Genomic DNA, 26,311 nt, shown 5'->3' with positions numbered 1-26,311 from the left:
GTCCTTTTGTCTTCTTGTAGTGTCCATCATATATTGTAAAAACTGGCAGATGATCACTAACGTCGGTTATAAGTAGACCACTTGTAGTGTTATTGTCAAACTCATTGGTAAAAATATTATCAATAAGCGTGGCACAGTGTGCTGTGATTCTACTTGGCTTTGTGATTTTTGGATATAAACTGATGCTGTACATTGTATCAATGAAGTCATCAATAGACTTTTGCTTGTTAGGGTTCAATAAGTCAATATTAAAGTCACCACATAAGAACATTATTCTTTGACCATTGTCCATGTAAGTAGCCTTGATCCATTCTTCAAATGTTTCTATACTTGACTTAGGTGATCTATATATACAACTGATGAAAATGTTTTTGCTTTTTTCCTGACATATTTCAATGGTTATACATTCTAAGATATTATCTATAGCAAATGACATGTTTTTTACTACTTTGTAGTTCAGGTTCTTCATCACGTACACAGCTACTCCTCCTCCATTTTTGTTGGTTCTGTTGATGTAGTTTAGTTCATATCCCTCCAGATCAAAATCTATTCCTTTTTTATCATCAATCCATGTTTCTGTGACAGCAATCACTTTGAATGGTTCGTTGATGTGTTCCAAAAAGTTCTTAATGTTGTTGTAGTTTGCATACAAGCTTCTGCTATTAAAATGAATAATTGACAATTTGTTATCGCATGTAATGTTGCTATTATATTGATAATCTGTATAATAAAAACAATTATTACTGATGTGGGAGAAAACATTTGTATCTGGATCTATATCATTTTCCAAATCCTGGTTTTTGTAATCTTTGTTGCAGAAATTTTTTAGTTCCATATTTTCTTGTTCAACAATCTTTGATGTTGTTTCAATAATCTCAATAAGTGTAGGTGGATGCAATCCTGAATGTAGGTCCTCTTGTTTAGTCTTTAACCTTTAAGCTTTTTTATTTCACTTTTGTTATGTTTTTGTTTATTTTAATAGTATTTTTAGAATGTGCCGTGGGCCTTTAAAACATTAGCTGTGGGCCACAAATGGTAAAAATTAAAAAAAAAAAAATAATAATCTGCGTCCTTTCTGATTTCAATGCGTTAAAAAGACACAAAAAGTGTGTTAACACCAACACTGCTTGACAGTACAACAAAATAAGTCACACTTATATTCTGTAACATTCACAACTTTGGAAAAAAGTGCAGAGGTAAAAATATTCAAAATAACCTCTTGTATATAATCTAAAAATAAATAATGCCTCAAAACAAGTTAATTAAATTCAAACAAAAAACAGCAGACGAGCTCTCGCCCTGCACAGCTGTTTCGTGCTTTGTAGTGTCCATATGGGCTTGTAGATTGTTGGCCCCTTTATTTGCCACAGATACATACGTTCCTGATTTGCACACAGTGCATTCTGCCTTCCATGTGTCACGGCCAGGACGAAAACACAGATACTTCTCCCGCAAATCATCCGTGAAGTTGCATTTACGTTTCGGCTTCTCTCTTGTGTTCTGTCTGTTTCTCGACTGTCTCGCTCTCTGTCTCTGCCCCTCCCTCACGGATGTTGCTGCGTGCGCACACCTTCACAATTTGTTTTGTTTTTAACCCCTTCTTAACTCTGGACGTACATTGAAAATACACGCAAACCTAACTCAAAATACCGGACATTTGAGGCATTTAAGAAACCCCGCCCGGACAGCCCCGCAAAACAGGACATGTCCGGGGGAAATGGGTATGGTCAGTCTACTAGTGACGTATGCAGATTATATAATTATAATGCAGGATTTTAATATCCTTATGAATACCCCATCAGACCCTCCGTGCGTGGCGCTCCAGACTATAATCGATAGCTGTGGTCTTACATAAATAATAAATGAACCCACGCATCGCAACGATAATACGATAGACCTAGTCCTTGTGCGGCGTGTCACCACCTTCAAAGTTATGATACTGTCGTACACTAAAGTAATGTCCTATCATTACCTTATACAATTTGAAGTTCTGACCCATTGTCAACAAGTGACTAATAACCACTGCTTTAGCAGCCGCAACATTAAAGCTAAAAAGGGCCCCTAAAAGGTGTACCCCCTGGTTTACAGAAGAAACCAGATCTCTTAAACTATCATGTATAAAGCTGGAACGAAAATGGCGTGTGACTAAAATTGAAGTTTTCCATCAAGCATGGAGTGGTAGTTTAATAATTTATAAACGCACGCTTACCTTAGCTAAAAGTAATTACTACTCCAATCTCATTCGCCTCAATAAAAACAATCCTAAATATTTGTTCAGTATTGTAGCATCACTAATGCAACAAGAGACTCCCCCCAGCAGCTCGACCAACTCGGCTGATGACTTTATGAAGTTCTTTAATAAGAAACTCATTAGAAAGGAGATTAAAGATAACATGTGCCAGCTAAAACTGGGATCTATTAACGCAGATACGAATGTATGTATGCCGGATATTGCCCTCCAACATAATCTGTCTCTTTTTGAAGAAATAACATTAGAGGAACTCCTGCGACTTTCTAAATGGGACAAAACACACATGTTTACTTGACCCACTTCCTGGGAAACTTATTAAGGAGCTGTTCGTAATATTAGGACCATCAGTGCTAAACATTATTAACTTATCATTTTCCTTTGGCACCGTTGCCTTAGCATTAAAAAAAAGGGCCATTCAACCTCTGCTCAAAAGACCTAACCTCGATCCTGACCTCATGGTAAACTACCGACCGGTGTCCCACCTTCCCTTTATCTCGAAAATCCTCGAAAAAATTGTTGCACAGCAGCTAAATGAACACTTAGCATCTAACAATCTCTGTGAGCCCTTTCAGTCCGGTTTCAGGGCAAATTACTCTTTGGAGACAGCCCTCGCAAAAATGACTAATGATCTATTGCTAACGATGGATGCTGATGCGTCATCTATGTTGCTGCTACTTGATCTTAGCGCTGCTTTGCATACCATCGACCATAACATTTTATTAGAACGTATCAAAACACATATTGGTTGTCAGACTTAGCCTTTTCTTGGTTCAACTCCTATCTTACTGACCGGATGATGTGCATCTCCCATAACAATGTGACCTCGGAGTATGTTAAGGTAACGTGTGGAGTTCCACAGACTTCGGTTCTTGGCCATGCACTCTTCAGCATCTACGTGCTGCCGCTAGGTGACATCATACGCAAATACGATGTTAGCTTTCACTGTTATGCTGATGACACCCAACTCTACATGCCCCTGAAGCTGACCAACACGCCAGATTGTAGTCACCTGGAGGCGTGTCTTAATGACATTAAACAATGAATGTCCACTAACTTTTTGCATCGCAACACTAAGAAAACGGAAATGCTGATTATCGGTCTTGCTAGACACGACACCTATTTAATAATACCACCTTAACATTTGACAACCAAACAATTACACACCTATTTAATGATACCACCTTAACATTTGACAACCAAACAATTACACAAGGCGACTCGGTAAAAAATCTGGGTATTATCTTCGACCCAACTCTCTCGTTTGAGTCACAGATTAAGAGTGTTACTAAAACGGCCTTCTTTCATCTCTGTAATATCGCTAAAATTTGTCCCATTTTGTCCACTACTGACACTGAGATCATTATTCATGCGTTCGTTCCGTTTCGTCTCGATCACTGGAACATATTATTTTCGGGTCTCCCTATGTCTAGCATTAAAAGATTACAGTTGGTACAAAATGCGGCTGCTAGACTTTTGACAAGAACAAGAAAGTTTGATCATATTACGCCTATACTGTATATACCTCTATACATACCTGTATTAAAGATTAAAGATTAAAGTACCAATGATTGTCACACACACACTAGATGTGGTGAAATTTGTCCTCTGCATTTGACCCATCCCCTTGGGGAGCAGTGGGCAGCAGCGGCGCCGCGCACGGGAATCATTTTGGTGATTTAACCCCCAACTCCAACCCTTGATGCTGAGTGCCAAGCAGGGAGGAAACGGGTCCCATTTTTATAGTCTTTGGTATGACTCGGCTGGGATTTGAACTCCAACCTACCGATCTCAGGGCGGACACTCTATACCTTTATATACATATTTATCTACACTGGCTCACCTGCACTGGCTTCCTGTGCACTTAAGATGCGACTTTAAGGTTTTACTACTAGTTCCATCCCATTTTGCTGATTGTATTGTACCATATGTCTCAGCAAGAAATCTGCGTTCAAAGAACTCCGGCTAATTAGTAATTCCCAGAGCACAGAAAAAAGTCTGTGGGCCATTCAGCGTTTTCTATTTGGGCTCCAGTACTCTGGAGTTAGAGATGCTACCTCAGTAGAAGCATTTAAGTCCCATCTTAAAACTCATTAGCACTAGTCCTGTAAATAATAGTAGATTAGATATACAGTAGACCTGATCAAAAAGTTCTGTTAGTGCAAATGACTATGCAAGTACTTTACTGTCAAAATGACTTTACTGGCCGTTTACTTTGAGCTCTACAATAAAGCATCCATCCATCTCTCCATTTTCTACCAAACAATCTGTACATGTGGATTGTAGAGTGGATTGGAGTGATTACTGAAGAACATTAATAATACCTCCTGATCTGGGTCATCATCCAGCTGCTGGATTCGTCTCTTCACTGTGCGCCCCGAAGAGGTGACAGTGACTTGTGAAGTGGGCTGCATTAGACGTAAAAAAGAAACACAACATTTTTTTAAATGAAGGAACCTGCATGTGTGACAAAAATATGTTTGATTTGTCACCCAAAAGCCAACAGTCCACCGTTTAAAAGCGCAAGACTTACAATGTTGTGTTGACGAGTTGACATCGAGAAATCTTCAACTACCTTTGATGACAACCCACCAAGGATTTTTAGAATGCTGGGAGGAAAAAATATTGCATTTACCCGATACAAAAGTCTTGTCTTTAGAAAGATAACAAAATAAGTTTATTAATCACAATCTCTTAAGAGTTAACTCATAATTGATCTTAATTAATCGCAAGTAGAAGTTAATTTTTTTATCTTTATTAAGTATACCCTGTTGAAATATAAACCCAATATGGTTGCCTAAATAAATTGTTTTAAAAAATAAAAAAACATGTTTTAGGGCCGTCAAACAATTAAAACGTTTGATTGCGATTAATCACATTTTGTCCATATTTAACTCATAGTTGACTCGGAAATAGAAATATATTTTTTTAAAATCTTTAAAAACTATACCTTATTAAAATGTAAATACAAAATTGGGGGGTGAAGCCAACCGAAATAATTTGGTGTTGTTTTATCCATAAAAATATGTTATTTAAGGCTGTCAAACAAAACATAACATTAAGACACACATATCAACGTGGGGTCTTTTGCAGTCCTTCAGGGCTCTATCTGTTCTCATTATAAAATACAGTATATGTACAGTACAGGCCAAAAGTTTGGACACACCTCATTCAATGCGTTTTCATTATTTTCATGATTATTTACATTGTAGATTGTCACATCAAAACAATGAATGAACACATGTGGAGTTATGTAATTAACAAAAAAAGGTGAAATAACTGAAAATATGTTTTATATTCTAGCATTTAGCATTCTCTCGATGAACTTCAAGAAGTAGTCACCTGAAATAGTTTTCACTTCACAGGTGTGCTTGAAGCTCATGGAGAGAATGCCAAGAGTGTGCAAAGCAGTAATCAGAGCAAAGGGTGGCTATTTTGAAGAAACTACAATATAAAACATGTTTTCAGTTATTTCACATATTTTTGTTAAGTACATAACTCCACATGTGTTCATTCATAGTTTTGATGTGACAATCCATCCATCCATCCATTTTCTACCGCTTGTCCCTATCAGGGTTGCGGGGGTGCTGGAGCCTTTCTCAGCTGCGTTTGGGTGGTAGACGGGGTACACCCTGTGACAATCTACAATGTAAATAGTCATGAAAATAAAGAAAACACATTGAATGAGGAGAAGGTGTGTCCAAACCTTTGGCCTGTAGTGTATATATATTTTAAATGTTATTTATATTAAGTTTTCCCAACTGCATTAGTTGTTTCTCTGTCAGTCTGGGCTCTGACGTACTGTAGCTGCACATGCGTCATTTACATGTGTGTGTTTGGGGGCGTACCAAGTCAACCGGGGGGCATGTTAACTGCTGACTGTACCTACCTACCGACGCAATCAAGTCTTGCTTTGTTGTGGGGACAGAAAAGCAAGCCCAAATAAGCAACCACACGTTAAAAAACAAGCCGAAAAACGGCAAACCGCCACTCTCAAACTTTGCAGGCGACTTCATAGAGAAAAGTTGCTTGTTGCTGTTTGTTCGTATAGAGAACACACACATCACTGAATTCAAAGTTGTTTTTAATGCTGTTAACACTCCCCTTTTACTGTGCAAATCTCTGTTTGTTGTACTGTATTAAAACAGATTACAATAATACATCATTTCTGAGTCTTGCTAGTGAGGCGTCTGGTTCGAACTATCATGTAAATCCTCAATTGGCTGTAAACAAGAGACACAACAGCGTTTCGCTATTATGCTAGGAAAACGACAACCGTGATTATAACTTTTACAAACAAATAGATCTCATTAGATTGTCCAGGTGTTCATAATACTATTTTGTGTTACTTACTTTATAGTGCTGGGCCCCACATGAATAATTCTTCCCGAGTCGTCAGGATGCAAGAAAATCACATCGCTCTCTAAAGAACAACAGTTCATATTCTGGATTCCATTAGTGGCCTAAATTCATTTAAAAAAAAAGATTGGAAAACCTTTAAGTTGAGGAAATTTGAAAACATAAATTGCACATAAAAATTGTTGACATTTGCATGTTAAGAGTGAAACTGCAAATGAAGGTCTTGCATGGACTACTCACAAGGTCAAATTGAGAGAAGCTTTTAACAGAGGAATAAAAGGACTGTCACAAACAACTGTGCCCTAACCGCACTTAGTGCTGACATTACTCTCACGTGCGGACCACATTTGGCAAACCCCGAACACTTCAACAGACATATGTCCAAAGATTCTTAGCAATTTATTTCATACCATAGTCCTGTTTCTGAGTGAGCAAATGTGGTGAGTCCCTTGGTGACGCTTCTGTGGTGGTGTGTGAATATAGTGCCAAGGGAACCCTCCAATCTGCACACCAGTATTGGAGCAGGGCACTTCAAAAAGCACAGGAGGACGCTCTGCAAAAAAAGAATTAGAGAAACAAATCTGTATAGGATTCTAGAGCTTTAATGGTTTCAAGACCAATGACACCCAAACTGATAGAAAGATGGAGCACTTATACATTTTGTATAAAGTGTTGTTTTGAAATAAACTTCTCCTGAAAGTACAATGTTATTGTGCATTAAGATATGTAAATGCTTTGACTATAATGTGCAAGGTACAGTGAGTAGGGTGGCTATGGCACTGCTCTGTATCAACTACACTATAATGTGCTGGATCTAGAGGTGGAAATCATTGGGCACCTCATGATTCGATTACGATTACGATTTAGGAGCTATGATTCAATTAAAAATCTATTATTGATGCATCTTTAGTTTTACATTTATTTTATTTTATAAATAAGCGTTTATCACTTGCAACTTTAAAAAACAGTGCATTTGTAATAAGAAACCGTTAAATTAATTCCCATGACATTTATTAAAATAATGGAAATGTGTGCAAAACTGGAACATAAGTGCCCTATAATAAAGGAGCTGGTCGGATCTCGGCCCTGAACAGATCCCGAGGTACATGAACTCCTCCACTTGGGGCTGGATCTCCTCCGTAACCCAGAGATGGCGCTCCCCCCTTTTCCAGGTGAGAACCATGGACTCAGACTTGGAAGTGCTGATTTTCATCCCAGTCGCTTCACACTCAGCCGCGAACCGATCCAGTGAGAGCTGAAGATCCCGGTCAGATGAAGCCAGCAGGACCACATCATCCGCAAACAGCAAAGACCTAATCCTGCAGCCACCAAGCTGGATTCTGACTGCGTCTAGAAATCCTGTCCATAAAAGTTGTAAACAGGATCAGTGACAAAGGCCAGCCATGGCGGAGTCCAACCTTCACAGGAAACGGGTTCGACTTACTGCCGGCAATGCGAACCAAGCTCTGACACTGATCATACAGAGAGCGGACCGCCACAATCAGGCGGTCCGATACCCCATACTCTCTGAGCACTCTCCACAGGACTTCCTGATGGACACGGTCGAATGCCTTCTCTAAGTCCACAAAACACATAGAGTGGTTGGGCAAACTCCCATGCACCCTCAAGGATCCCGCCGAGAGTATAGAGTCGGTCAACTGTTCCACGACCAGATTAAAACCACACTGCTCCTCCTGAATTCAAGGTTCCACTATCCGACGTAGCCTCCTCTCCTGTAGCCTGAATAGACCTTATCAGGAAGGCTGAAGAGTGTGATCCCACGATAATTGGAACACACCCTCCGGTTCCCCTTTTTAAATAGAGGAACCACCACCCCAGTCTGCCTATCCTGAGGCACTGCCCCCGATGTCCATGCAATGCTGCAGAGTCTTGTCAACCACGACAGCCCCACAGCATCCAGAGCCTACAGGAACTCCGGGAGCATCTCATCCACCCCCGAAACCCTACCACGAGGAGCTTCTTAACTACCTCGGCAACCTCAGCCCCAGAAATAGGAGAGCCCACCGCGGAGTCCCCAGGCACTGCTTTTTCATTGGAAGACTTGTAGTTGGGATTGAGGAGGTCTTCGAAGTATTCCTTCTACTGATCCACAACATCCGAGGTGGACGTCAGCTGCACACCGTCCCAACTATCGTATTTTTCGGAGTATAAGTCGCTCCGGAGTACAAGTCGCACTGGCCGAAAATGCATAATAAAGAAGCAAAAAAACATATTAGTAAAGCAAATAGAACTAGATGTTTCAATCCCTTTGGTAAGTAGGAACAATCTTGACGGTAGCAGTCGGTGTGGAGTGGTGAAAGGGAGGGTAAGTATGTCATTGGGGTCTTCGGGTGGGCACCCTGCTTCATCGACGTTTCGTTGATTGAAGCCCACGACGTCTCCAGAGGGCTCAACGATGTACCTAGCGTCCCAGGTACACCCCCCTCCATGCCATACCCTCCTCATCCTGTTGGACTCTGCATGGCAGGGTCGTCCTTTTCCCTGAGACAGGCCTAAGCCTGACCGCATACCATTGTCTCTCATTTTACTGCCCAATTGGGGTCCTTGCGCTTAATCCAGAGCCAGTTGCTGGCTTTTTCGGCAGCTCTTGACATGGACTTGATAGTCTGTTGGAGGGAGCGTCCTTTCACCCCCATTTTTCTCAACAGACTGATGGTAGATGTGGCAATAAATCCCCTGCATCCCACCTCTACTGGGAAAATGCTGGTCTTCCAGCCGTTCTGGGATGCTTCAGCTGCCAGGTCAGAATATTTGGTTTTTTTCCTTTCGTAAGCCTCTTCAACCCCTTCTTCCCATGGTACCGTCAGTTCCACGACATAAGCCAGTTTTGCTTTTGGAGACCACAGGACCATGTCTGGCCGGAGTGTTGTAGCCATTATTTCTGGGGGAAACACAAGCTTTTTATCAAGGTCCACTTCCAATTTCCAATCTCGAGCCGACTGCAGGATGCTTGCATTATTTGGTGTTGTTTGACACTCTTGATGTTTGCCAGCTGGTACAAATTGTGTGAAGTGGACCTTTCCTGCTGGTGTTAGTGGGAGATTGTTTGTGGTGGTTCGCCTCTGTTCCAGTGTTGATGCAAGCTCTCTGAGTACTTGGTTATGCCGCCAAGTATAGCGTCCTTGGGTGAGACTTATAGTACACCCTGATAGGATATGCCTTAGAGATGCAGGTACTTGACACAGGGAACAGGCGGGATCTTCTCCGTACCAGGTTTTCAGATTTATAGGGGACGGTAGCAGGTCGTACGTGGCTCTGATGATAAAACTCAGTCGTGCTCCCTCCATCTGCCAGATGTCATACCAGTTGAGCTTTTTCTTCTCCAGGCTTTCCCAGTTGGTCCATCTCCCCTGCTTGGCCATTGAGACGGCTTTAGCATGTCGCTCTCCCTCCTCCTGTCTCCTGACTTCCTCTACTACTAGCCGTCTCTTCTGCTCTGATGTTGCTTTGTGCCATAGGGGAGGTTTTGGGATGAGCCCGAGCCCTGCTCTCCCATGCTGTACTTGCCCAACCACATCTCTGAATTGAAGGGCAGACTTTGCACTCTGAACAGCTTCTGATGGAATCCACTTCCTTCCCGCTGTTACTCGGGGGGCCGCTGTTCGAATGACTGCATCCTCAGTTTCAGTTAGCGTCATGACCAGCCTTGCTTTGGTGCATTTGAATTCTTCCACCAGTCCTGAGATTGGTAATTCCAATTTGCCATGCCCATATAGTCCAATAGAACTGAAGCATCTTGGAACTCCAAGCCACTGTTTCAGCTGTGTGCTTATCACACGTTCCAATTTTTCAACCTTGGTGATGGGGATTTCGTACACAGTTAAAGGCCACAAGAGTCTTGGGAGTATGCCAAATTGAAAACACCACAACTTAAGTTTTCCTGGCAACAAGGTTTTATTGATGCAATCCATGTAAGTGATGGTATCCTTTTTTAGTTGCTCAAACTGTTCGGTGTCTTTGAGCCTTGCGTCGTACCACCTTCCCAAGCTCTTTACTGGCATTTCTGAAACAGTTGGTACTGGTGTTCCGCTGACATGAAATCTCTGGTCTGTGACTTGGCCTTTCACAATGAAGATACTTCTGCACTTGCTGGGCTTTAACTTCATCCGTGCCCATGTTATATTTGAATGAAGTTTCTCCAGCAGTCTCTTGGTGCAGGGGACAGTTGTTGTGAGTGTTGTTATATCGTCCATATAGGCTCGAATTGGTGGTAATCTCTGACCACATTGTAGTCGTTCTCCTCCAACCACCCATTTCGATGCTCTAATAATGATTTCCATTGCCATCGTAAAGGCCAATGGGGAGATGGTGCACCCAGCCATGATGCCTACTTCCAGAGATTGCCACTTTGTGGTGAAGCCTGATGTTGTGAGGCAAAACTGCAAATCCTGGAAATAGTGTTTTACGAGATTTGGGATTGTAGTTGGCACTTGGAAGAATTCAAAGGCAGTCCACAGCAATGAATGAGGGACTGATCCATAGGCGTTGGCCAGATCAAGGAACAAGACATGAAGATCTTTTCCTTCTTTTTTCGCAGTCTGGATTTGATGCCATATGATGCTGTTATGTTCGAGGCATCCAGAGAAGCCTGCTATGCCAGCCTTTTGGATCGATGTATCAATGAAGTGGTTTTGCTTCAGATACTCTGTTAGTCGCTGTGCCAATACGCTGAAGAAAATCTTGCCTTCGATGTTCAGAAGGTTTATTTGGCGAAACTGTTCAATGGTGGTCGAGTTCTTTTCTTTTGGGATAAGCACTCCTCCCGCTCTTCGCCAGGCTTTCGGGATGATCTGCTTGTCCCACACCACTCTCATGTTTTTCCACAGGAATTTCAGAACCTCCGGAGCGTTCTTGTAGACACTATACGAAACACCATTAGGGCCTGGGGCAGATGCCGATCTTGCCTTTTTTACTGCCTGCTTCACCTCGCTCAGCTTGGGAGGGCTGACATCAACCTGATGTTGTGCGGGTGATATAGGAGGGATGTCAGTGGGGACAATGACCGGTTCATGTTTCTTCTCATCAGTATAGATGGTTCTCAGATATTCTTCAACCTGGTCTTTTGATGTTTTCAGAGATCCACTCTTCTCTTTTGTGAAAATCCCTTTCACAAATTTAAAGGGGTCTTTGTAGAAGTCGGTTCTGGCTTTTTCTTTCTTCTTCCGACGCATCCTTAGGCTTTCCGCTCGACGGAGTTTTGAGAGCCTCTGTTTTAATTCCTCTTGAAGGAGGTCGATGCCTTCCCTTTCTTCTGCTGTTGCCTTTCTCCACACCTTCCTTAGCTGTCGCCTTTCTTTTACAAGTAGATGGATTTCTTGAAGCCGACGAGATTTGGGGGCGGGAAGCATGTCTTCCTTTCTGACTTTTTCCTTCACTCCACATCTCTTCTCTCCGTAGCTGTAGATTAGGTCACCCATCTTCTCCAGCTTCTTTTCGGCTGATCCTTTGATGTTACTTAGGATAAGGCTTAAGTCTATGTTGATGGTTTCCCACTCCTTGCTGTTAGACTTTGGCCATTCACCAACGGCTTACGTCCTTGCATGTTTTCCTTTTTGCGGTGTACTGGGTATGGTCTTGGACTGGTGGTTCTGCCTGATGCTTCCTCCTCATCCTGCGGGGTGCTGATGCTCTGCGGACTGTGGGTTTCTTCCTGCCGCTGAGTTTCATCCGACTGATTTAACCTTCTTCTTAACAGAAGCCGGTCAATGCGGGGCCCTGGGTTAGGGGTTTTCAGGCATTTCTTCCGTCCTTGGTGAACTTTAAGACCATGGGTTGATGTTACTTTAGCCCATCCACACACACACATCTGAAGAACATGTCCAACTGCTGGTTTCTCAAGAGTATTACTACTACCTTCATTCATTGTCGTGTCCATTCCAAGGGTCGTTACCGGGAGATCAGCCTGTGAGTCTTCTTGCGCCCCTGCTCTCACAGACTCTAGGGGTATTCTTCTTCTTGAACTTTCTGTAGCCAGATATGGTGGCTCTTGTGCCCTAATAGGGTGACGGAGCCTGCTGCTGTGGGTAGCTAGCCCATAACAGCCCCGTTGGGGTCTATTTCCTCCTGTCAGCTGTCTCTCCAAGCTGTCACAAGGTCTTTCCCTTGTTGTCAGCTGCCCTTTCACAACAGTCACTGGGTTTTTCTTCCAGAAGATCAGTAAAGCAAATAGAACTAGATGTTTCAATCCCTTTGGTAAGTAGGAACAATCTTGACTGTAGCAGTCGGTGTGGAGTGGTGAAAGGGAGGGTAAGTATGTCATTGGGGTCTTCGGGTGGGCACCCTGCTTCATCGACGTTTCGTTGATTGAAGCCCACGACGTCTCCAGAGGGCTCAACGATGTACCTAGCGAGTGAGTAGCACTGGAGTATAAGTCGCATTTTTTGGGGAAATGTATTTGATAAAACCCAACACCAAGAATAGACATTTGAAAGGCAATTTAAAATAAATAAAGAATAGTGAACAACAGGCTGAATAAGTGTACGTTATTTGACGCATAAATAACCGACTGAGAACGTGCCTGGTATGTTAACGTAACATATTATGGTAAGAGTCATTCAAATAACTATAACATATAGAACATGCTATACGTTTACCAAACAATCTGTCACTCCTAATCGCTAAATCCCATGAAATCTTATACGTCTAGTCTCTTACGTGAATGAGCTAAATAATATTATTTGATATTTTACGGTAATGTATTAATAATTTCACACATAAGTCGCTCCTGAGTATAAGTCGTACCTCCGGCCAAACTATGAAAAAAACTGTGACTTATAGTCCGAAAAATACACAAAACAATGATGGAGGTTTTTGGATGTTATTAGAGTGCTTTACAGGCAGAATAGAGCAAATCTCATTCGCCCTATTGTTAGCTGGCTTTTGCTAACTTTTATTTACAAGTTAGAATGCATAAAAACAGAAAAACATATGGGTGTACCCCTGCCTTTCGCTTGAGTGCAGCTGGGATAGGCTCCAGAGAAAGGAACAAGCGGTAAAAAAATGGATGGATGCTTGTCTTACACAAGGACTGTGAATGATAAACAAAATTCTCACAAAAGTGCAGTTCCCCTTTAGAAATTATGACTTAAGTGGTGAAGCTGTATTTTCATTTGTACCTTTTTAGTTAGTTAAGTTGAGTAAAGAAAGTTAAGAACTAAGTTCATTATTAATTTAGTTTATTTATTTTAGTAAAACACAATTGAATAAAAAAAAAAACATTGAGTATCTTCTAATGCAATATGCAATATATTTGGTTAGTACTTATTTTTAATCAGCCTGACCTAAGCCTATGTTTTTATGTGTGAATAATAATATTTGTGATTAACACGTTACTTCATATCATTTGACAAGGTTGTTAAACTGGTAAACTTTAAGTAGATTATTGAATATGATTAAAATCAAGAGTAAGATTACTACTTCAGTGTTACAAGATTTGAGTGGTCTCTGAGGTCAAAAAAGTTAAGAACCTAGAAAGTCTATATTAAATCTTTTACACAAACACTGATAAACTTACCTGTAATCTGGATATTTACAGGAATGCCAAATGGAAATTCTCCCACTTTTTTGCCTTTGAGAAGTGTACTTGCCATTCCAAGTGCTAATCTCTCCTTCATGTACTACAAGAAACACAGTATGTATTTTAATTAACACACTCACACACATATACGTATCACACAAAAATATGCTATATACTGCATACATACATATATGTGTGTGTATATATGTATATGCACACACATATACACATTGTTTAATAATTTAATAATATATCATAATATTTTTTATTATTATTACATTATAGTACAGTCAAAAAAGATATGGCAGAGCTTTTCTATAATATATAACAAAAGTGTTATGGTAACACCATCGTCTAATTTGCATAATGATGCATGCATGATGTAAGTCTTTGTAACGGCTAAAAAAAAACTGTTCCTGTACACATATTTAAAGGCGGATCTATTATTTCTACAAATACTTCTTAGTATCAACATGTCAGCTTTTTCTCATTACATTATGCCTTTTTGCCTCCTAGTTTTTTGTGTATTTCTATAATGTACCACAAAGAACAAGCCGTGGGCTCCAGGGCCATACATTGGACATCCCAAGTTTACATAATGCCACCTTTTAGGAGCCTTCACTGTAGAGTGTGTACTAAAGAAATACCTACTTTTTTCACAATGTGCTCAAAACTAAACAACTTGACAGCCCTGCTGTATGACACGACAAGGACCCCCTGGGATAGAGCAACGTCGGTAACGCCACTCCCAAACACCTGCAAGATTTACATTCATATCTTGATAACTCGCCACTCCCACTGATACATTAACAGTTGAAACATAAAAACACAAACCTGTTTGTTGACTTCCATTATGCCCACAATTTGCAAGGGGAACATTTGAAAAATAGCAAGCTGCGCCACTGTGCTTTGTGTGATACCGGCCTGGACAAATGAGAATAACTTAGTGAATCAACTGATACATCTGCGCTATTTGAGAAATCTAATACAAGGGCCTACATCAGGCCTGGGCAATTATTTTGACTCGGGGGGCCAAATTTAGAGAAAAAAATGTGTCTGGGGGCCAGTACATCCATATTAGGGCTGCAACAACTAATCGATTAAATCGATTAAAATCGATTACCAAAATAGTTGGCGATTAATTTAGTCATCGATTCGTTGGAACTATGCTATGCGCATGCGCGGAGGATTTTTTATTTTTTTTTTTTGGTTATTTTTTTGTTGTTTTTTAAAAAAAAATGTATAAACCTTTATTTATAAACTGCAACATTTACAAACAGCTGAGAAACAATAATCAAAATAAGTACAAAAACTGTACAAAACAGCGCCAGGGCGGCGGTGAGGCTACGTCTCATGAGGTGGCGTAAGCTAGCCAATGATGTGTCATGTGCAGCTCAAGTGACGACGGCGTCTCGTTTGCTGGAAAAATTCGAAAAATGGCACAGGAAAACACTACCGATAGTTTAGCGGAGAAACATCTTGAGGTTATTGCTTCAATGGAGAAAAGTGTACGACCTAAGTCGTCAAAAGTGTGGGAACACTTCACTTTAAAGACTTCAAAGAAGACCGTTTCCTGCAAAATGGCAAGGAAGTACAACATTGCTTCAGGAGCACCTGAAGAAGAAACATGTTGTAGCCGTGGATGAAGGGAGGAACTCACAGTACGTAACTTTTTAAGTCCATAGTGGCAACAGGCATTCATGAGTTCAGCTTTATTGTGAGTAACGTTAGATGACTTTGTTGCAACGCGGGGCTGATAATGTGTCTCCGGCACATTTGACTCCATTTTGAGAGAGAAAACGCACGGTTACCAATTTCGAAATAAACGTAACGGACAGAAATATCTCAGGTTGGTTTCATAATGATCAATGTAGCCGGGCCGATAAAGCTATATAAATCCATTTAGATTTGAGTGACGCTTTAGTATAACTAAACGTTATGAAGGTGCTGAAATATTTCAAGCTATTATTCAGAGGCAGCCTAAAATGAATCCTTTATTATTCACAACAGAAACGTGTACAATATCTGATTCAGTTCTGATGAGTTACATTTATAATAATGATAAATGGGTTATACTTGTATAGCGCTTTTCTACCTTCAAGGTACTCAAAGCGCTTTGACAGTATTTCCACATTCACCCATTCACACACACATTCACACACTGATGGCGGGAGCTGCCATTAATTTCTGTGTTATTATTGGTGTATGCTGCACCCCCAATGTCCACAACATGGTGCCAGTATGCTGGTTTTTTTCAATAAAATACTGGAAAGGATAGAAATGTAGTTTGTCTCTTTTATCCGATTATTAATCGATTAATCGAAGTAATAATCGACAGATTAATCGATTATCAAATTAATCGTTAGTTGCAGCCCTAATCCATATATATATACATATATACACCACCGTTCAAAAGTTTGGGGTCACATTGAAATGTCCTTATTTTTTAAGGAAAAGCACTGTACTTTTCAATGAAGATAACTTTAAACTAGTCTTAACTTTAAAGAAATACACTCTATACATTGCTAATGTGGTAAATGACTATTCTAGCTGCAAATGTCTGGTTTTTGGTGCAATATCTACATAGGTGTATAGAGGCCCATTTCCAGCAACTATCACTCCAGTGTTCTAATGGTACAATGTGTTTGCTCATTGGCTCAGAAGGCTAATTGATGATTAGAAAACCCTTGTGCAATCATGTTCACACATCTGAAAACAGTTTAGCTCGTTACAGAAGCTACAAAACTGACCTTCCTTTGAGCAGAGTGAGTTTCTGGAGCATCACATTTGTGGGGTCAATTAAACGCTCAAAATGGCTAGAAAAAGAGAACTTTCATCTGAAACTCGACAGTCTATTCTTGTTCTTAGAAATGAAGGCTATTCCACAAAATTGTTTGGGTGACCCCAAACTTTTGAACGGTAGTGTATATATATATATATATATATATATATATATATATATATATATATATATATATATATATATATATATATATATATATATCACACACATATGTATACATCAGTGGCGTGCCGTCACTAGAGGCAGGGGAGGCACGGCCTCACCTGCCATCATGGAAAGAAAAAAAAAAGAAAAAGAAAAAAATTAATTCAATTGTTATATGTATCCAGTGATTATATTTAAGTTATTTTCCATTTAACTTCACCAGTTTTAGATTATTCTTATTTTTATTTTCACATTTGCTGTTCAAATACTGAGAAGAGACGGTGCGGTGATCAGCAGCCAGTTGAGGCACTTGTGCCTCACCATGGATTGCGACTCGGCTAACTGCTGGCCTGCTGTGCAGTGACACCGTATTCCTATATGAATTATATTATACATTTCCATAGTTTAGTTAGCTGAGGTATATAATGTACAGTGTATTTTGTCAACAACTGTATGTGTGTAACGTATTTTTAGTGCTGAGCGATCATAAATCTGCTGCGGAGACGCACTGTGTGAGGCTCGTATCATAACCCCGCCTCCTGGTGCCAAGCGCCTCCTGGTGCCAAGCACCTCCGCCGCAGAATGCACCGCCCGACGGGAGCACCGCGGCCACACCAACCAAAGCCCACATCCAAACCCTCCACATGCAAGACCGAATCCACCCAAAAAAGTCACTTAACAAGAAGCCAAAAAGTGCAAAAACAACAATGCTCGCGCTGCAGGAGCCGCGAGCGACCGCAGGGACACAACATTAGGTACACCTGCACTGCAGGTTCATATGTTTTTAAATTTGACTGTGATGATGCAGTCGTGCCTCACCAGACATTAACCTCACCGCACGCCACTGGTATACATATATACACGTACACACATATATACATGTACATATATATATATTTATACATACATATATATACTGTATATATACAGTATGTAAGCTGTGAAGATCTGCTGTACAGTATGTGTGCTTGGGTCCTATTTTTAGGAAAATTAATACAAAAACCTCACAATAATGTCTGATTGAATGCTAAAAACATTATGACAGCTAGACCGCCTTACAGGTGTGCTTGAAGCTCATGGAGAGAATGCCAAGAGTGTGCAAAGCAGTAATCAGAGCAAAGGGTGGCTATTTTGAAGAAATTAGAATATAAAACATGTTTTCAGTTATTTCACCTTTTTTTGTTAAGTACATAACTCCACATATGAGGGGCCGTTAGGGACATTATTCAGAATTACCTCTTACATACACTACTGAAATGCTCTCACATAAACAACTGAAATCTTTTTCTTTTATACACACTACTGAAACACTCTTATAAACACTACTGAAATGCTCTTAAATATACTACTGAAATGCTCTCACATAAACAACTGAAATCTTTTTCTCTCACACACCCTACTGAAACACTCTTATAAACACTACTGAAATGCTCTTACATATACTACTGAAACACTCGTATAAACACTACTGAAACACTCTTATAAACACTACTGAAATACTCTTACATACACTACTGAAACACTCTTATAAACACTACTGAAACACTCTTATAAACACTACTGAAATACTCTTACATACACTACTGAAACACTCTTACATACACTACTGAAACACTCTTATAAACACTACTGAAATACTCTTACATACACTATTGAAACACTCTTATAAACACTACTGAAACACTCGTATAAACACTACTGAAACATTCTTACATACACTACTGAAACACTCTTACAAACACTACTGAAACATTCTTACATACACTACTGAAATGTTTTTGTCTCACGCACACACACACACCTGGAATTATTTTTCACTAGTATGTATAAACGGGTTTCACCTGTGTGTGTATGTGCTTTTTACACGTGTGTGTAAGGGACAACAATTTCAGTAGTATGTGTGCAAAGATTTCAGTTATGTGTATGAGCGCATCTTACCATTGTGTATACGAGCATTTTACCACTATGTGTAAGAGCATCTTACTAGTGCGGGGGTCGGCAACCCGCGGCTCTAGAGCCGAATGCGGCTCTTTAGCGCCGCCCTAGTGGCTCTCTGGAGATTTTTCAAAAATGTATGAAGAATGGAAAAAGATGAGGGGAAAAAAAAATCGATTTTTTTTGTTTTAGTATGGTTTCTGTAGGAGGACAAACATGACACAAACCTCCCTAATTGTTATAAATCACACTGTTTATATTAAACATGCTTCACTGATTTGAGTATTTGGCGAGCGCCGTTTTGTCCTACTAATTTTGGCGGTCATGAACTCACCGTATAGTTTGTTTGCATGTATAACTTTCTCCGACTTTCTAGGACGTGTTTTATGCCACTTCTTTTTCTGTCTCATTTTGTCCACCACACTTTTAACGTTGCGCATGAGTGCACAAAGGTGAGTTTTGATGTTATTGACTTGTGTGGAGTGCTAATAGGACATATTTGGTCACTGCATGACTGCAAGCTAATCGATGCTAACATGCTATTTAGGCTAGCGATATGTACATATTGCATCATTATGCCTCATTTGTAGCTATATTTGAGGTCATTTAGTTTCCTTTAAGTCCTCTTAATTAAATTTATATCCAATGACACATGTAATATGGCTTTTAATTTTTTGCGGCTCCAGACAGATTTGTTTTTGTATTTTTGGTCCAATATGGCTCTTTCAACATTTTGGGTTGCCGACCCCTGTACTAGTGTGTGTGAGCGATGTTGCATTCCGGTTCCGGTATAATCCCCGCCCCTTTTCAGACAAGTTTATTTTTATTTTTTTAAAGCCAAGTTGTGGACAAAATGTCTGCCGACAAGTAGCTTAACCGAGGCGGGAGCTCCACTTCATAATTTGAGGGCTTCAGCGGAGAATATAATAACACTTTCAATGCAACAAGGGTCGGACTGCCGCCATGGGTCTCCCCCGCAGGACGCGGCACCTGAGCGGCCACACAGCGGTGCCTTTCTCTTCCCGACAGCCGCAGCCTGGAGCACTCGTTCCATTGCGAATTTGCACCGCACACATGCAACGTTTCAGTTCATGGACATCGGGGCAAAAGGAGGAAAAGGTCATTAGACATTATTTATTTCTAAATGATTTGTTGAATCACGAAATGTAAGACAACATGGCATTGTAGTGAGCTACAATGGTAACATGTCGAAATGTGAGTCACGTCGTGTTACGTCAGTAGCTAATCATATACTAATGATAATGGATTGCATTTATTTAGCGCTTATCATCGACTAGATAAGGGGTCCCAAACTACGGCCCGCGGGCCGGTTACGGCCCTCCAAAGTCCAACATCCGGCCCGCTGGAAAAAAAAATTTTTTTGTATTATTATTTTCAATCTGTCTTTTCTAATCTAATCCATTTTTTGGTGTTCCCTAGCCGCTCAGGCAAATCATATTGTCTACTAGGGATGGGCGATACCACACTTTTAGGATTCGATACGATACCAATACTTTTTCTTGCATTTTCATCGATACCGATACCATTAATTTCTTGTTGGCAATTTTTGTCAGTCAAAAATATTATTACTATTATTATTTAAGACAAATCACAAGACAAATACAGACCATTTATACCACATGTATTATGGTCAATATATAATAAAAGTAAAATTAAAATAACATAAATATGAAAAATAAATGTAATATTATATATAATAATAATTATATATTATATATAATAATAATGACATATTAGGGCTTTCCAATTAACTGTCAAATCCGAATCGCAAGAAGCTGCAGTTATTTTTTAAAGTTTGTGATATAATTAGCAATTAATGAAATATGAAATAGGCTAATGTTTTCAAAATGTAAGAAATCATGTTACAGATTAAAACCAAAATCACATTCAATCATATATTTCAAGATTTTCTTGGAAAAAAATAAAACTGTAATGCAAAGATGTATCTCTTTCTTATCTTGTTTTAAATACTCAAGCAATTTTCAACTAACAGTAAATTCCCCTGAGTGGAAATTATTTGAATTTAGGATAATCATCTAAACAAAAATATTGAGTAAAAAAATAAAATAAACACTGGATATGCCTGGCTGCATCGCTGTCGGCTGGCTGTGTGTGTGTTGCACGTTGACGACGCTCATTCGCTGTCTCCTGTGACGTGACTGGGCCAGCTCTATACTCTGCCAGGTACAGGGGTGTCCCAGCACATAGTAAGTTAAGTAAGTCATCAAAAACATCTGAAAGTGATGCTTGCACCCCCCACACGCCGTTTTTTGGTTTATATCGATACTTTTTTCAGAAAAGTGATGCCAAATGAGTAGCGTGTGAGTATCGATACCACAGGATCGATACGCACATCCCTATTGTCTACAAATGCATTTCCCTGTATGACGTATATTGTCTTAGCTGTTTTCATGTGATCTGATTGTTACATTCTTATTTCAGAGTCACCACACAGCTGCATGACCATTTCAACAAGGGCGGAATAAACAACCTCTGGATTCATGGAACTTCTCTGCACACAAATATATTAATTGGAATATTCAATACATTTCTCATAAACATATTAAATATCTTTTTTGTTTTTTTCTCAAAAAAGGTTCCCTATGCCTTATTATTTATATACTTTTCAATGCTTCTTCTAGTCAGACAATAGATATTGTTTGTCTAAAATTATAGTTTAAGTTAATGTGTTAATATTTACACCTAGCCCCTAACCTAAATTCAATAATCATAAGACAAAAAAATTGTGTATCACAAGCGTTTGGGACAAGTTTGGGGAGATTTTGACAAAGTGTGTGTGGGGGTGGGGGCTGGATGACATTACTAGTCAGAACATAAAATAACTTAAAAACATCAACCGTAGAAACATAAATGTTCACAGCACAAACGTATTGCGGTGTTATTCTGATATTTGCAATAATAAAGTGGGCAACTTCATACAGGTCTTATTTATTTACAATGGTAAGATGCGCTCATACACATAATTGAAATCTTTGCACACATACTACTGAAATTGTTGTCCCTTACACACACGTGTAAAAAGCACACACACACACAGGTGAAACCCGTTTATACATACTAGTGAAAAATAATTCCAGGCGTGTGTGTGTGCGTGAGACAAAAACATTTCGGTAGTGTATGTAAGAATGTTTCAGTAGTGTTTATAAGAGTGTTTCAGTAGTGTATGTAAGAATGTTTCAGTAGTGTTTATAAGAGTGTTTCAGTAGTGTTTATAAGAGTGTTTCAGTAGTGTATGTAAGAGTATTTCAGTAGTGTTTATAAGAGTGTTTCAGTAGTGTATGTAAGAGTGTTTCAGTAGTGTATGTAAGAGTATTTCAGAGTGTTTCAGTAGTGTTTATACGAGTGTTTCAGTAGTATATGTAAGAGCATTTCAGTAGTGTTTATAAGAGTGTTTCAGTAGGGTGTGTGAGAGAAAAAGATTTCAGTTGTTTATGTGAGAGCATTTCAGTAGTGTATGTAAGAGCATTTCAGTAGTGTTTATAAGAGTGTTTCAGTAGGGTGTGTGAGAGAAAAAGATTTCAGTTGTTTATGTGAGAGCATTTCAGTAGTGTATGTAAGAGCATTTCAGTAGTGTTTATAAGAGTGTTTCAGTAGTGTGTATAAAAGAAAAAGATTTCAGTTGAGAGCATTTCAGTAGTGTATGTAAGAGGTAATTCTGAATAATGTCCCTAACGGCCCCTCATATCCACGTGTTCATTCATAGTTTTAATGTGACAATCTACAATGTAAATAGTCATGAAAATAAAAAAAACACATTGAATGAAGAGAAGGTGTGTCCAAACTTTTGGCCTGAACTGTACATGTAAATAGTTTACTGTACATATTCAAAAGATAAATTATACTTTTGGAGAAAGTGGGGTGTGGTTTCATTTGCAATCTGGGAACGCTTACAGAAATCTTGCAGACAGACTCAAAAAATGGCTTATAAATATGACTGGAGCAATATTCACACCAAAGCATATACAATACATGTTATCTAGACCAGTGTTTTTCAACTACTGTGCCGCGGCACACTAGTGCGCCGTGGGAGATGATGTAATTTGACCTATTTGGGTTAAAAATATTTTTTGCAAACCAGTAATTATAATGCGCAAATAATGTGTTGTTGTTGAGTGTCTGTACTGTCTGTAGATCGGCAGACTTACCACGTTATATTTACTTCCATATCAGTAGGTGGCAGCAGGTAGCTAATTGCTTTGTAGATGCGGGAGGCAGCGTGCAGGTAAAAAGGTATCTAATGCTTAAACCAAAAATAAACAAAAGGTGAGTGCCCCTAAGAAAAGGCATTGAAGCTTAGAGAAGGCTATGCAGAACGAAACTAAAACTGAACTGGCTACAAAGTCAACAAAAACAGAATGCTGGACGACAGCAAAGACTTACTGTGGAGCAGAGACGGCGTCCACAATGTACATCTGAACATGACATGACAATCAACAATGTCCCCACAAAGAAGGATAAAAACAACTGAAATATTCTTGATTGCTTAAACAAAGCAGGTGTGGGGAATAGCAGTCAAGGAAGACATTAAACTGCTACAGGAAAATACCAAATAAAGAGAAAAAGCCACCAAAATAGGAGCGCAAGACAAGAACTAAAACACTACACACGGGAAAACAGCAAAAAACTCAAAATAAGTCACGGCGTAATGTGACAGGTCGTGACAAGAGCTATAGTGATGCATGCTTGGTTATGCTTTAAAGTCATATCCAAAAATTGCGACAACAACTTTTTACAGTCAATATCGGCTACTGAGTTTCATTTTTTAATGTTTTCTGCTGGTGGTGTGCCTCCGGATTTTTTCAATGAAAAAAATGTGCCTTGGCTCAAAAAAGGTTGAAAAACACTGATCTAGAGTGGACCACATGGGCGGTATAGCTCGGTTGGTAGAGTGGCCGTGCCAGCAACTTGTGGGTTCCAGGTTCGATCCCCGCTTCCGCCATCCTAGTCACTGCCGTTGTGTCCTTGGGCAAGACACTTTACCCACCTGCTCCCAGTGCCACCCACACTGGTTTAAATGTAACTTACACTACCGTTCAAAAGTTTGGGGTCACCCAAACAATTTTGTGGAATAGCCTTCATTTCTAACAACAAGAATAGACTGTCAAGTTTCAGATGAAAGTTCTCTTTTTCTGGCCATTTTGAGCGTTTAATTGACCCCACAAATGTGATGCTCCAGAAACTCAATCTGCTCAAAGGAAGGTCAGTTTTGTAGCTTCTGTAACGAGCTAAACTGTTTTCAGATGTGTGAACATGATTGCACAAGGGTTTTCTAATCATCAATTAGCCTTCTGAGCCAATGAACAAACACATTGTACCATTAGAACACTGGAGTGATAGTTGCTGGAAATGGGCCTCTATACACCTATGTAGATATTGCACCAAAAACCAGACATTTGCAGCTAGAATAGTCATTTACCACATTAGCAATGTATAGAGTGTATTTCTTTAAAGTTAAGACTAGTTTAAAGTTATCTTCATTGAAAAGTACAGTGCTTTTCCTTCAAAAATAAGGACATTTCAATGTGACCCCAAACTTTTGAACGGTAGTGTAGATATTGGGTTTCACTATGTAAAAGCGCTTTGAGTCACTAGAGAAAAAGCAATATACAGATATAATTCACTTCACAAGGAAGTGTTTTTAAGGTAGATTAAAATCATCATAGGTCCGCTTTAAATATACTAAAACCAATACAATGTAGGTCTATCAATATATGCTAAACTCTCTGAAATAAACATTCACATCTCAGGTTTGAGTTATAGGTAACAAAGAAAATTCATGAAATATCCAATCCATTTTGAGCTATTTCATTCATTCCTATTATTATTATTTACTGATGTTATCATTCCGCCAACTAAAACCTTTTTAATAGCTTCAAGTTAAAGTTGAAAGTTAAAGTACCACTGATAGTCACACACACACTAAGTGTGGTGAAATGACCCTCTGCATTTGACCCATCCCCTTGTTCTAACCCCTGGGAGTTGAGGGGAGCAGTGAGCAGCAGCTGTGGCCACGCTCGGGAATCATTTTGGTGATTTAAGCACACATTAACAATAAATATATATGTTCAAAGAAAATGGTATACATGTTTGTCATTAAGTCGTGAGCTTTTTTGGTTTTCAAGTCACATTTTTGAGAGAATCTTGGTTGGTTCCAGTTTTTTGTGTAATGTTTTCATCTAGGATGTGTTGGTTTTGTCTGTAAAATGTGTCACGGAAATTAAAAAACTAACTCCGGGCTACACTTTGGATTCTCCCTACTTTTTTTTTAAGTATTTGAAACACCCTAGCATGCATTGATTCTTACCTGTCGTGCTCGGGGGTTGTCTTTGCTTTGAACAGATTTAACATAGAAAATCTCCTGTGAAACATCCCAGCTTAGGTACCTAAATGATATTCATAATGTATATTAAAAAAACAGCAACATACAATCAATTCTATTTAAATATACTGCCACCAGGATTGTAATAATTCCCATTTACTTAAACTTGTGTTTTGAAGACAGGAAAACTCCCTCCAGCTCCTGTCCTGTTGCATCTGATAAGCGATACAACCAATTATTACCGGTCAAAGCAAGGAGGCTGGACTTCTGATCAGAAGGAGATGCCAATGTATTTTCCTGCCAACAACAGAAATTAAGCCTCACTGTTAGCCACACTTTAGTGTACGCTCAACATAAAAGCATATCATTGACGATGTTGGCACTTACAAGTGGGCACTGACACAGCAAGGCATCTTCAAATTTCTCAGTTTTACATCGTTTGGGCAAATTGTAGAGAATGTGCGGCTTGGAATGAACACTGAAAAGTGCATCACATCAAGTTATAATCCTGTTTTAGCATTGTGTGATTAATAAAAAATACAAACCCCAAGACCAGTGAAGTTGGCACGTTGTGTAATTCGTAAATAAAAAGAGAATACAATGATTTTCAAATCCTTTTCAACTTATATTCAATTGAATAGACAGCAAAGACAAGATATTTAATGTTCGAACTGAGAAACTAAATTTTTATATGAGCTTGGGCCCAGCGAAGCCGGCCGCGTTTCTGGGTGTTGTTGATAAATGGCTTTCACTTTGCATAGTAGAGTTTTAACTTGCACTTACAGATGTAGCGACCAACTGTAGTTACTGACAGTGATTTTTTGAAGTGTTCCTGAGCCCATGTGGTGATATCCTTTACACACTGATGTTGCTTTTTGATGCAATACCGCTTGAGAGATCGAAGGTCACGGGGATTCAATGTTG

The 26,311-nt window shown here is 39.5% G+C and overlaps 1 protein-coding gene across 2 annotated transcripts in view; it reads right to left on the bottom strand.

The window, feature by feature from the left end:
- Positions 1–26,311, bottom strand: part of dcaf17 (ddb1 and cul4 associated factor 17) — a 39,517-nt gene that overhangs the window by 5,495 nt on the left and 7,711 nt on the right. The window contains exons 4-13 of one of the 2 annotated variants that reach the window (XM_062069884.1): positions 25,775–25,865; positions 25,548–25,684; positions 25,373–25,451; positions 14,979–15,068; positions 14,796–14,900; positions 14,142–14,244; positions 7,018–7,160; positions 6,602–6,711; positions 4,782–4,857; positions 4,573–4,656 (exon numbers count right to left, since the gene is read on the bottom strand). In XM_062069884.1, the coding sequence (XP_061925868.1) occupies positions 4,573–4,656; positions 4,782–4,857; positions 6,602–6,711; positions 7,018–7,160; positions 14,142–14,244; positions 14,796–14,900; positions 14,979–15,068; positions 25,373–25,451; positions 25,548–25,684; positions 25,775–25,865 (1,018 nt within the window). The remainder of the gene's footprint in view (positions 1–4,572; positions 4,657–4,781; positions 4,858–6,601; positions 6,712–7,017; positions 7,161–14,141; positions 14,245–14,795; positions 14,901–14,978; positions 15,069–25,372; positions 25,452–25,547; positions 25,685–25,774; positions 25,866–26,311) is intronic. The other variant, XM_062069886.1, reaches the window with a different exon arrangement.

Source organism: Entelurus aequoreus, linkage group LG14 (assembly GCF_033978785.1).
Source record: "Entelurus aequoreus isolate RoL-2023_Sb linkage group LG14, RoL_Eaeq_v1.1, whole genome shotgun sequence".
Lineage (NCBI taxonomy): Eukaryota > Metazoa > Chordata > Actinopteri > Syngnathiformes > Syngnathidae > Entelurus > Entelurus aequoreus.
Note: the sequence above shows the minus strand (reverse complement) of the source record. Positions and strands in the feature narration are given on the sequence as shown.